The sequence below is a fragment of the Salvelinus namaycush genome, chromosome 2, assembly GCF_016432855.1.
Source record: "Salvelinus namaycush isolate Seneca chromosome 2, SaNama_1.0, whole genome shotgun sequence".
Taxonomy (NCBI): Eukaryota; Metazoa; Chordata; class Actinopteri; order Salmoniformes; family Salmonidae; genus Salvelinus; species Salvelinus namaycush.
The window spans coordinates 25,174,368-25,187,734 of NC_052308.1; the positions used below are offsets into that span (position 1 = coordinate 25,174,368).

Here is a 13,367-nt window from a genome sequence, read left to right on the forward strand (position 1 = left end):
ATATATAATTTATTTTAATTGGAATTTAATGTAATATATTATGTTGTTCTTGTCTATTACTGTTCTGTACTTTGTCATGTATTTGCAAGTTTTATGTTGACCCCAGGAAGATTAGCTGCTGCGTCTAATGGAGAAAGTCTACACCTTTTGTATTCGGCGCATGTGACTAATAAAATGTGATTTGATCTTAAATACTCGGTTTTCGATGTCGTGTTGTGTAGTTACTACGGTAAACAGAATACAACGTATTAGTGTCTCCGAATTGATACATTGTCCGTGTTTGTAGAGAGCTTGAAACTACAGATGTTTAGGGAATAATTAAGTCGTTTAGTAGGCTATTAATCCCAATATAATCTTGGAAGTATGACATTTGAGGGAAATTGTAATAGCATTAACAGCAACAGCGTTACTTCATTGTTTCTGAGCAAATGTGCGCGTGTTTTCGCGAGATTAGGGTAGGCACAACCTTCTGTGGTTTCACCACGACACCGCCAGACTTCATCAGAACACTGATGCGAGACCATTCGCCTGAAACGCATGACAAAAGGCTCCGCGCCACAGTAGTCGAAGCAACCACCATGTCCTCAATGGAAGTTGGAATGGAAGAACGACCATCGAACACTGCAACGCCGCGTGAACTCACTCAAAACCCGCTTAAGAAAATCTGGATGCCGTTGCCGTGTAAAAATGGCCTTCCCGAGAAACACATATCTCAGAGAAAGGGTTCGTATATAACGTTACCGACGTGGCTAGACAGCAAGCCGGTTGTTGCACACGCACGAATAATACATTTAATGGACGTTGTTTACGTGGTGAAAATGCATTTTATTCATAGTTCGCTAACGTTACATTTATCTCTTACTAGTTAACATTACAAACGTGCAGCCAAGCGTCAAGCCAGGTTCTTATCCATATATTGTGTCGTAACGTAATTTTCGTTGATTACGTGGAGAAAATGTAAATGTATCAACGGCGTGATCGTCAGCCAGAGAAAGAACATTAGTCTTCTTGGCAATCGATTATTGATGATACTTGCTGCCTGTTATCTGATGACTGTCTGTTCTGACTGGTTCTTCATACTGTCGTTGGACTGGCACCTCCAGTCCAGAGCAACGTCCTTTGCTTCTCATTGTTAATCTCATTGTATATTTTGTCCTGATTTGTGAAAGAAGCAGATGCCAGTACAACAACCCAAGCGGTTGAGCATTAGTGGCAAATTAAGTCACTTTAAGGACACACTGCTCATTGAAGTATCTATTGTCTGTTTTCAGAGTACTGACTGTTCACAACAGGCCAGTAGATGGTAATCCATGATGGCATTGTTCTAAATCACCGCTCCATCCTTTATCAATCCAAACTTATTGGTAAACATGAATTGTAGTCCTGACTCCTGGCACTGGACTCTGTGGATCTGCTTCTCTAAGCCTGTATTACCCTGTTCAATAGTATTTTTATTAGTATGATTTGTTCTGTGGGTTGACCAGACATCATAGGCCACTTTCCAGTCTTTTGCATGCTACATTTTCCTCGTGAGAGATCTCTATGACAACTTCAAGTTTCACTGGCTTGGTCAGTCATAGAATATCACCATGGTTTGTAATACATAACCTGATCAGTTGCTGGCTTGCTGCACAGGTTTTTATGTTTGAAACTCACAAACATATAGGCAACTTTGACATTTGTTCCTGGCATTGACTTGTTGTATTAACACCACTGGAGTATCTTTTTCACCAAAGGGATATGATATGAAGCCGAGACACTGGCTCCTCTCTCACCCTGTCCTCTACAGACCGGGTGAGAGAAAGTGTGTGTGTGGAAACTAGGTTACAAGTCTCCAGATGCCTTGGCTTGTACTGTCATTTCACAATAGCATGCCATGGTGGCACTTGTGACATTTGGTACCTCTACTCCTTATTGACAACATTCCCAGTACTTTCTGATATGGTTTTATTTCTTCATGTTAGATAGCAATGGTACACAGTGATTGGTGGAATCATCATATGTCCTTATCTGATTTCAACACAATGCTTCCATCTTTGCAAACTGCTCTCTTTCACTTGGTTCAATAGTTAGTGTGAGTTACAGAGGGCAGGTCAGTTGAGGGACAAAAGTTCACTTGGGAATTAACTCCAAAGGGTCACTTAGGACAATTTAATGATTTTTTTGTTGTTATCAGAGCCCTTCACTGCTATAGCCTGCACTGTGTTCTGTTATGTTTATCTTTCAATGCCGGTCTCTGTCCAAATATATAGTAGAATAATTTAACCCGTCTCTCCCTCTACTCTTTTTCCATGTGCAGTATGTATGACCAACTGCCCCACCCTGATAGTGACGGTGGGCCTCCCAGCCAGAGGGAAGACCTACATCTCCAAGAAGCTTACCCGCTATCTCAACTGGATCGGCGTGCCCACCAGAGGTACCAACTCTCAGCCCTTTTACCTGAAATTACATTTCGGCAATCCACTCACACACACTCAAACTCGTAAGAATTCCCCTCAACAGTCTGTAATAGAGGTCGACCGATTATGATTTTTCAACGCCGATACCGAGGACCAAAAAAAGCCGATACCGATTAATCGGCCGATTTTGATTGATTTATTTGTGATAATGACTATTACAACAATACTGAATGAACACTTTTATTTTAACTTAATATAATACTTCAGTAAAATCAATTTAGCCTCAAATAAATAATGAAACGTGTTCAATTTGGTTTAAATAATGCAAAAACAAAGTGTTGGAGAAGAAAGTAAAAGTGCAATATGTGCCATGTAAAAAAACTAACGTTTAAGTTCCTTGCTCAGAACATGAGAACATATGAAAGCTGGTGGTTTCTTTTAATATGAGTCTTCAATATTCCCAGGTAAGAAGTTTTAGGTTGTAGTTATTATAGGAATTATAGGACTATTTCTCTCTATACCATTTGTATTTCATATACCTTTGCCTATTGGATGTTCTTATAGGCACTTTAGTATTGCCAGTGTAACAGTATAGCTTCCGTCCCACTCTTCGCCCCTACCCGGGCTCGAACCAGGAACACATCGAAAACAGCCACCCTCGAAGCATCGTTATCCATTGCTCCACAAATGCAGAGCAAGGGGAACAACTACTTGAAGGTCTCCGAGCGAGTGCCGTCACCGATTGAGACGCTATTAGCGCGCACCCCGCTAACTAGCTAGCCATTTCACATTGGTTACACCAGCCTAATCTCGGGAGTTGATAGGCTTGAAGTAATAAACAGCTCAATGCTTGAAGCACAACGAAGAGCTGCTGGCAAACGCACGAAAGTGCTTATTTAAATGAATACTTACGAGTCTGCTGCTGCCTACCACCGCTCAGTCAGACTGCTCTATCAAATATCAAATCATAGACTTAATTATAACATAATAACACACAGAAATACGAGCCTTAGGTCATTAATATGGTCAAATCCGGAAACTATCATTTCGAAAACAAAACGTTTATTCTTTCAGTGAAATACGGAACCATTCCGTATTTTATCTAACGGGTGGCATCCCAAAGTCTAAATATTGCTGTTACATTGTACAACCTTCAATGTTATGTCATATTTATGTACAATTCTGGCAAATTAATTATGGTCTTTGTTAGGAATAAATGGTCTTCACACAGTTTGCAACGAGCCAGGTGGCCCAAACCGCTGCATATACCCTGACTGCTTGCACGGAACGCAAGAGAAGTGACACAATTTCCCTAGTTAAAATAAAGTCATGTTAGCAGGCAATATTAACTAAATATGCAGGTTTAAAAATATATACTTGTGTATTGATTTTAAAGAAAGGCATTGATGTTTATGGTTAGGTACACATTGGTGCAATGACAGAGATTTTTTCGCGAATGCGCTTGTTAAATCATCACCTGTTTGGAGAAGTAGGCTGCGATTCGAGGCACCGCATCGATTATATGCAACGCAGGACACGTAGTAATATCATCAACCATGTGTAGTTAACTAGTGAATATGTTAAGGTTGATTATTTTTATAAGATAAGTTTAATGCTAGCTAGCAACTTACCGTGGCTTCTTGCTGCACTCGCGTAACAGGTAGTTAGCCTGCCACGCAGGCTCCTCGTGGAGTGCAATGTAAGGCAGGTGGTTAGAGCGTTGGACTAGTAACCGGAAGGTTGCAAGATCGAATCCCCGAGCTGACAAGGTAAAAGTCTGTCGTTCTGCCACTGAACAAGGCAGTTAACCCACCGTTCCCGTCATTGAAAATAGGAATGTGTTCTTAACTTGCTTCTGAAGCTAAGCAGGGTTGGTCCTGATCAGTCCCTGGATGGGAGACCAGATGCTGCTGGAAGTGGTGTTGGAGGGCCAGTAGGAGGCACTCTTTCCTCTGGTCTAAAAAACAAAGATCCCAATGCCCCAGGGCAGTGATTGGGGACACTGCTCTGTGTAGGGTGCCGTCTTTCGGATGGGACGTTAAACGGGTGTCCTGACTCTCTGAGGTCATTAAAGATCCCATGGCACTTGTCGTAAGAGTAGGGGTGTTAACCCCGGTATCCTGGCTAAATTCCCAATCTGGCCCTCAACCATCACGGTCACCTAATAATCCCCAGTTTACAATTGGCTCATTCATCCCCCTCCTCTCCCCTGTAACTATTCCCCAGGTCGTTGCTGCAAATGAGAACGTGTTCTCAGTCAACTTACCTGGTAAAATAACGGATAAAAAAAAATAAAAAAGAAATAACTGACTTGCCTAGTTAAATAAAGGTTAAAAAAAAATGTCCACAATCGGTGTCCAAAAATGCAGATTACCGATTGTTATGAAAACTTGAAATCGTCCCTAATTAATCGGCCATTCCGATTAATCTGTCGACCTCTAGTCTGTAATAGTATCTAGAAAAGTAAAGCATGTAACTCTTTCTTTCCCCTATTTAGAGTTCAATGTTGGGCAGTACCGGCGTGAGTGTGTGAAGATCTACAAGTCTTTTGAGTTCTTCCGTCCAGACAACGAGGAGGGCCTGAAGATCAGACAGTAAGAAACATTTCCAGTGCTTTGATCCTCTGCTGTGAACAAGTTAAAACACTGAGAAGATCCGCTTGTCCTTGAATCCCCCCCAATTTTTTATTTATTTATTTGAATTCACCTTTATTTAACCAGGTTTAAATTGCCTAACAATATCACGGTATTATATGATATTACTTCCTGTTTTTAACCAGTGTCTGTGATTAAGCAAACTACATTTATTTGTCTCTGCTAACCCACAAGTGGCTCTTTTAGTCTTGTCACTGCTGCCTCTGACTCAATTTTCCCACTGTCCCTTGTAGGCAGTGTGCGTCAGCAGCACTGAATGATGTCAGACAGTACCTCGCTGACAAAGGAGGCCAAGTTGCGGTGTGTACAATCACTATAAAAACAAATATAATATTGTGGCCGGATTATGTGCGCATTAACTGTCAATTCCGACACTTTTCAATCCCGTATTACATTTTTACAAGCACAATACTAGTGTCTACATATGTGGAAGTGGTGTGTTTCTGTGATAGAAATGTGCTGTAGAAATAAATGTGTGTTTTACACTTATGTTGGCACTGGTATTGTGATGTAGATAATGAAAATTAGGTTGAAAGTGGTGGAATTGCCCGTTAACATTGGGATGGGATTATCCCGTCATGAAATGCTGTGATATCTCATTGTGTATTTATTTGTATATGGATTACAGTGCAGTGGTTCTGGCAGTTTGTGTGATGGTGTGTGTTTCGTTCTTTCTCCAGGTGTTTGATGCCACTAACACCACTAGAGAGAGGAGAGGGACCATCACCGCGTTTGCTGAGCAGAATGGCTTCAAGGTAATGTGTTCTTCAACAAAAAAAATCGAAATGCAATTTATTTTTTGTGGGGCCAGATATTGGAATATCAATTATGAATTGCAATTTTCAACACTTGGGTGAAAACTTGGTAATTCCATCAGACATGGTTAAACCAACTGTCAGGGTATAGAACATCACTTATAAAATGAGATTATATGAATGTAGAACTATGTTCCAACATTGTTATAGGCTACATATAATAATAGAGAGGATTATTACACCTACATATTAACAAACATACATTTTGAACATTTGCAACAAAGCATCCTTCACTCATGCTGCCAAACATACCTTCGTAAAACTGACCATCCTACCGATCCTCGACTTCGGCAATGTCATTTACAATATAGCCTCCAACACTCAACAAATTGGATGCAGTCTATCACAGTGCCATCCGTTTTGTCACCAAAGCCCCATATACTACCCACCACTGCGACCTGTATGCTCTCATTGGCTGGCCCTCGCTTCATACTCGTCGCCAAACCCACTGGCTGCAGGTCATCTACAAGTCTTTGCTAGGTAAAGCCCCGCCTTATCTCAGCTCACTGGTCACCATAGCAGCACCCACCCGTAGCACGCGCTCCAGCAGGTATATCTCACTGGTCACCCCCAAAGCCAATTCTTCCTTTGGCCGCCTCTCCTTCCAGTTCTCTGCTGCCAGTGACTGGAACGAACTGCAAAAATCACTGAAGCTGGAGACTCATATCTCCCTCACTAGCTTTAAGCACCAGCTGTCAGAGCAGCTCACAGATCACTGCACCTGTACATAGCCCATCTGTAAATAGCACATCCAACTACCTCATCCCCATACTGTATTTATTTATCTTGCTCCTTTGCACCCCAGTATCTCTACCTGCACATTCATCTTCTGCACATCTATCACTCCAATGTTTAATTGGTTTATTGTAATTACTTTGCCACCATGGCCTATTTATTGCCTTTCCTCCCTTATCTTACCTCATTTGCACACACTGTATATATACTTTTTCTATTGTATTATTGACTGTTTGTTTATTCCATGTGTAACTCTGTGTTGTTGTATGTGTCAACTGCTTTGCTTTATCTTGGCCAGGTCGCAGTTGTAAATGAGAACTTGTTCTCAACTAGCCTACCTGGTTAAATAAAGGTGAAATAAATAAAAAAATAAAAAAACATGATCATAAAATGTATAGTGTGCTATAAGCGCAGCACTTATTCATTAACATGAGTTCCTATTTTACCATTAGGCCTATTAGTTCTTAAATAAACTAAGTTCATTGTTTATTCAGGCAGCCATAGGCTGCAGATGGAATAGGAGTCTTATGATTGTGTAATTATGTAGAGGTAGTCTCCATCATTATTATAATTTAAATGTTAAGTCAGTGCCTTAAAAACATGTAACACGTAGTCTATCGATTACAAGGTGCATCCTGTGTCCAAAACATTGGAGTCTGGTCATTCAACACAACATTCAATGTTTAAACTTCTCCTTAAGTTTGTTATACAGTGTTGGGATGGCGACTTGGGAGAAATAAATGTGCGAGATGGAATCTTGTATCTCCTGTCCAGCTTGTTTATCATCTTCTTGAAGCAGCCTTTGCTGACTGTGTAAATAGGAACCATGTCTTTGGCTATGTGATAGTTAATTGCCTCTGTGATTTCTGTGTCGGCGGGATGTTTTTTAAATTCAAATTATGGAATAGATTTGTTGTTGCCTCTTGTTGTCACCACAACTCTGAGGTACATTTTGCAAAACACTTGCATTTGGTTGACACCGGATTGCCTGTAGCCGAAATACTGCCATCACTGAAGATGCACCCTTCTTTGGCACCAAATCGGCTTCTTATTGGCACTAGCAGCATTTGTGTTTCCGACTCGCACTCTCTCTTCACCAGCATGTAACTGCTCGCTCTATGCGGATTGGCCAGCATGAGCATGCCATGCAGAAGGTGAGAGAGCCCACTTGTGATTGGTCAGCATCCTCTGTGCTTGTACAGAGGGAATAAACAGAGTCTAGCGCATCTCATTGGAGGTACCGTAGTGTCGTTTTTTTGTTGTATTAATGGCATGTCAAAGAAAGGAGAAAATTGTAGCCAGCCTCTTGCTATATGGATATTGTACATGTCAATATCTCAATTTTGATCTGAATTCGATTTATCAGCCCTAGCTAGCGGCAATAACTAGAAGCTGCTGTGTGATGAATTGTAGATGGTTTATTTCAGCTGGTTGTATTTTGTTCTTGATACCGTCTCTTGTTATGACACGTCATATCTGCAGTAACATGGCTAGGGTCGCTAGCTCACCAACAACTGTAACAATGTATCTGAAAGCGAACAACTGCTTATTGGGCAAATCTATTTTTCAATTAACATTTGCAGACGAAATATAACTTACATGTTGTCAATAATCCTTTGATTGTAAGCCAACCCTGTCTGTTTTTAGCCTTGTGGTCACGCATGCATTGGTTTTGTTGGTTAACACCCTACCCATCTATGTGACTTAGATGTTTTGTCTATCCTGGGGGTTTACTGTATTCCCTTTTCTCCTAGGTGTTTTTTGTAGAGTCTGTTTGTGAAGACCCTGAAGTCATTGCAGAAAACATTGTGGTGAGTGATCATCCACAGTTCCTGTTGCTAACTCTTTATAGAGAGCACCAATAAGTCTTATTTCCACTGTCTCTTTCTCTGCTCAGCAAGTGAAGCTGGGCAGCCCTGACTATACCAACTGCAACACAGAGGAGGCTATGGAGGACTTCAAGAAGAGGATCAAGTGTTATGAGAACTCCTATGAGACCCTGGACGAAGTTCTGGACAGGTGAGCATCTTATCTCAATGAGGAACAAAGAGTTGTCTCCTACTATTTCATCGAAAAGCGTTCTGTGGACCGTTTTCTATTCAAAAGTTGTTGCTTTTACAGTTGTAACTGTTAATTCAAAATTACACAACGACTAGGTTCCAGTTTAACAACGTTTACTTCACCGAACATAGTCGCCACCACACTCAGGCCAGGTCCATCTCCAGTGAGACTACTGCGCAAGCGTACTAATATTCAAATGGAATCACATTTTATTTGTCACATGCGCTGAATACAACCGGTGTTGTATTGAAATGCTTACTTACAAGCCCTTAACCAACAATGCGGTTTTAAGAAAAATACGTGTTAAGTAAAAAATAGATAAACCTAGAAAAGAATAAGAAATAAAAGTTACAAATAGTTAAAGAGCCGCAGTAAAATATCAATAGCGAGGCTGTATACAGGTGGTGACTCGTACAGAGTCAACGTGCGGGGGCACTGGTTAGTCGAGGTAATATGTACATGTAGGTAGAGTTAAAGTGACTATGCATAGATAATAAACAGAATAGCAGTAGTGTAAAAGAGGGGTGGGGTGACAATGCAAATAGTCTGGGTAGCTATTTGATTAGCAGTTCAGGAGTGTTATGGCTTGGGGGTAGAAGCTGTTGAGAAGCATTTTGGGCCTAGACTTGGCGCTCTGGTACCGCTTGCCGTGCGGTAGCAGAGACAATTTTTAGGGCCTTCCTCTGACACCGCCTGGTATAGAGGTGCTGGATGGCAGGATGCTTGGCCCCAGTGATGTACTGGGCCATACACACTACCCTCTGTAGTGCCTTGCGGTCGGAGGCTGAGCAGTTGCCATACCAGGCAGTGATGCAACCAGTCAGGATGCTTTCAATGGTACAGCTGTAGAACCTTTTGAGGATCTGAGGACCCATGCCAAATCTTTTCAGTCTCTTGAGGGGGAATAGGCTTTGTCGTGCCCTCTTCATGACTGTCTTGGTGTGTTTGGACCATGATAGTTTGTTGGTGATGTGGATACCAAGGAACTTGAAGCTCTCAACCCACTCCACCACAGCCCTGTCGATGAGAATGGGTGTGTGCTGTAGTACACAATCATCTCCTTTGTCTTGATCACGTTGATGGAGAGGTCTACCACTGTTGTCATCAAAAAACTGAATGATGGTGTTGGAGTCGTGCCTGGCCGTGCAGTCATTAGTGAACAGGGAGTACAGGAGGGGACTGAGCACGCACCCCTGAGGGGGCCCCTGTGTTGAGTATCAGTGTGGCAGATGTGGTGTTACCTACCCTTACCACCTGGGGGTGGCCCGTCAGGAAGTCTAGGATCCAGTTTCAGAGGGAGGTGTTTAGTCCCAGGGTCCTTAACTTAGTGATGAGCTTTGAGGGCACTAAAGTGTTGAAAGCTGAGCTATAGTCAATGAATAGAGATTGCATCATCTGTGGATCTGTTGGGGCGGTATGAAAATTGGACTGGGTCTAGGGTTTCAGGGATAATGGTGTTGATGCAGGCCATGACCAGCCTTTCAAAGCACTTCATGGCTACAGACGTGAGTGCTACGAGTCGGTAGTCATTTAGGCAGGTTACCTTAGTGTTCTTGGGCACAGGGTCTATTGTGGTCTGCTTGAAGCATGTTGGTATTACAGACTCAGTCAGGGACAGGTTGAAAATGTCAGTGAAGACACTTGCCAGTTGGTCAGCGCATGCTCGGAGTACACGTCCTGGTAATCCGCCTAGCCCTGCGGCCTTGTGTATGTTGACCGGTTTAAAGTCGGGATGCATGATATATCGGTAAGCATGTCGGAATCGGACGATGTTAGCTAAAAATGCCAACATCGGCATCGGCCGATGTGCAAAATCGATATCAAAGCTGACTTGCGTACCTATATAACGTAGGTAGATACCATAATGACGCCACGAAAAATATAGCACTACACGTGCAACACCTAGCCTTTCATTGTCTTCTGTGTGGATCGAGCAGTCATTTGAAAGATTAAGAAAATTTCAGCCAGACAACTCAAATGCGAAATCCATTAACGCCAAGATAATGGAATTCAATGCCCTTGATAATAAACCATTCTCTGTCGTGGATGATGTTGGCTTTCGCCGACTGGTCGAGCACAGTGGGTCGCCGAGGATTTCCTACTGAGGAAAGCCGCATTGCATGCTTAAGAATATGCTGGTTCTCATACCTCTGCTGCCATTTCAATGGCATTTGAGAACATGTTTGAAACATGAACACTCCTAGCTTCATTCGAACAACTGACTTGAGAAATAAGCTCAACTGCCTCTGCAGCAAACGTGAAACCAGGAAAACAGCTTTGAGGTGTGGAATCACAGTTGTAGCAAAGGTCTGTGAGCCACCCCAGATGAAGTCATCAACATGACAGGCAAGTACTCCAGTCACATTGCAGTCTTGATCAAGCCAATAGAAGACTGCAGGATCCACTTGTGACATTTTTCCACCTGTACACAGCATTGTTGCCTTGACTTTGTTGTACCAGTAGAGTGATGCATCTGCCAGGCCATACAAACAGTTTTTTAGTTTCCTTAGGTCTTAGTTCAGGCGGAGGTCGGATGTGAATGTCTCTTGACAGCTTTGTTCCCTGCAAAATGCACATTTGATGTCTATGGAATGACATTTCCATTTTTTTCTGGCAGATCACTGTCAGCAGCAATCTGAGTGACTGAGTTCTTTAGCAGCCAGCTCGTCAACCTCTAGCCACTAGATGTGCTTTTGGCACTATTCCAGTTAAGGATGCTTTAAGGGAACACACCTACCTTGTTGAGATACATTTTTGGCCAATGTCTGTGACTTCCTCAAACACTAAATTTTTCCTCCAATTACTGAGCGCATCTAATTTAGCTGAGTCAAATGACACGTCCTTTGTATCGAGTACATCATTTTGAATGTCATTCTGTTTTTCTCAGTTTTCCATTGGTTCAATTCTGAGATGATCTCCAAGTCACAGGTAATTTGACCCTGTTGTACCAGAAAGTGTAGCTGGTTCAGAGTACTGAAAATTGTACCAGTTCTGGTGTTTTCTTTTGGCTTTTCCTGCTCGTCCAATGACTGTTGCTGTGTGTGGAATACCACTTTCTCTGTCCATGTATTTAACAGTTAGTTCAGTTTTCAGATTGGACGCAAAAGTCAGCACAGTACAAGCAGTCAAAGCCAACTGTTTCTTCCTACCATCCAGACAGGCAGTATCTAGCAACTTGAAAGCTAGCACTGCATTCGGGAAAACCATGTTGTACTTGCGCGTCATATTGTACCGCTGTTCGAAATCTATTATGTAGTCCGTCATTGCAACCGAAATGTCTCTAACACACAAGTTTAAGTATGCCTCGTAGGCATGGTCTTTCTCTTCTTTAAGAAACACAGAATCCAGTGCTCTGATCAGTTCTCATACCGTTATCCTTGTTCAAATCCTCCACGGATATTTCCTGTACTGTATCTCTCGCTCTTCCCACGAGCACAAGTGCTTGCTTTTTCTCGTCCAGATTAGTAACCCGTGTCCAGATTCCAAGTAAATTTTCACAACTTTCATACAACCTCTTCTCGTCGAAGTGAGGTGGCACATTGGTAGCAGAGGATGGCCAATAACTACAATGTTAACTCAAAATGACACAATGAGGAGCACGTGATGCTGCGGAGCTGAGCAGACATTGACAAACCGAGCTTTTCAAAGTTATTCCATTATTACCTAAATAACAACATTTGAAACAATATTCTAACATCGGCTGATAAATTGTCAAGTACTTACCTTCCCAAAGAGCCATGGACCTCCGACCAAGAGGCAAGAAGGACGACCAAAACGTTGTTGATTCCCAAGATAACGATAATGCTACAGCTAGCAAGATTAGCGTTAGCCCTCATACTCAGACAACAGTTCCAGACTGGCTCTGCCGACATGCTGGCTACTCTCCTTGGGAAATTCGGGATGGTAATAAAGGTCTTTCTCTGAAAATTGACAAGAAATCGGCTGAACTCCATTCTTCCATTGACGACCTGAAAACCTCCATGAATGATCTCCTTTTGAGAACGACTAAGGCTGAGTTGCGCATTAGCACAGTTGAAGATACAATCACTCAACATGACCAGGTTCTGATACAACTGCAGAAGGACAATGCCTACCTCAAAAACAAGCTAGACCAGATGGAGAACCAGAACAGACATAGCAATATCCATGTGGTGGGATTGAAAGAGGACAGCGATGGCCGTGACCCGGTCCGTTTCTTCACTCAATGGATCCCTGATGTCCTAGGCATAATCAACTTCACCAAGCCGTTGGAAATCGAACGTGCCCACAGAACATCAGCGCCGAAACCCCGGCCAGATGAGCCCCCACGGGCCCTCCTGATCGGGTTCCTCTGTTTCCAGGACAGAGAGAAGATGCTGCAACTCGCAAGAGCCAAAGGGGACATCACCATCAATGGCAAGAGGGTCAGCCTTTTCCCGGATATGAGCGCGGATCTCACCAGACGTCGCAAAGGCTGACATTGTGTTTTTACAAGAAACACATCTTACAGCCAGTGAACACAAGAAATTGAAGAGGGAATGGGTAGGACACGTTTTTGCGTCCTCTTTTAACTCCAAAGCAAGAGGAACTGCAATTTTGATAAGTAGACACATCCCCTTCTGCGTCAACAACACCATCTCTGATCCCTCGGGCAGGTTTGTTTCGGTGCAGGGGCATATGTTTTCGGAGTCTTGGACCCTATTGAATATTTATGCTCCTAACTT

General features: G+C 42.5%; 1 protein-coding gene across 2 annotated transcripts in view; it reads left to right on the forward strand.

Moving 5' to 3' along the window:
* The first annotated feature begins 509 nt into the window (after positions 1-509).
* The window catches only part of LOC120025005 (6-phosphofructo-2-kinase/fructose-2,6-bisphosphatase 4-like), a 28,389-nt gene continuing 15,531 nt past the window's right edge, over positions 510-13,367 (forward strand). For both annotated transcript variants that reach the window (XM_038969439.1, XM_038969430.1), the window contains exons 1-7: positions 510-723; positions 2,300-2,416; positions 4,897-4,993; positions 5,287-5,353; positions 5,734-5,808; positions 8,358-8,414; positions 8,501-8,622. In XM_038969439.1, coding sequence (XP_038825367.1) covers positions 513-723; positions 2,300-2,416; positions 4,897-4,993; positions 5,287-5,353; positions 5,734-5,808; positions 8,358-8,414; positions 8,501-8,622 — 746 coding nt within the window. In that variant the 5' untranslated portion in view covers positions 510-512. The remainder of the gene's footprint in view (positions 724-2,299; positions 2,417-4,896; positions 4,994-5,286; positions 5,354-5,733; positions 5,809-8,357; positions 8,415-8,500; positions 8,623-13,367) is intronic.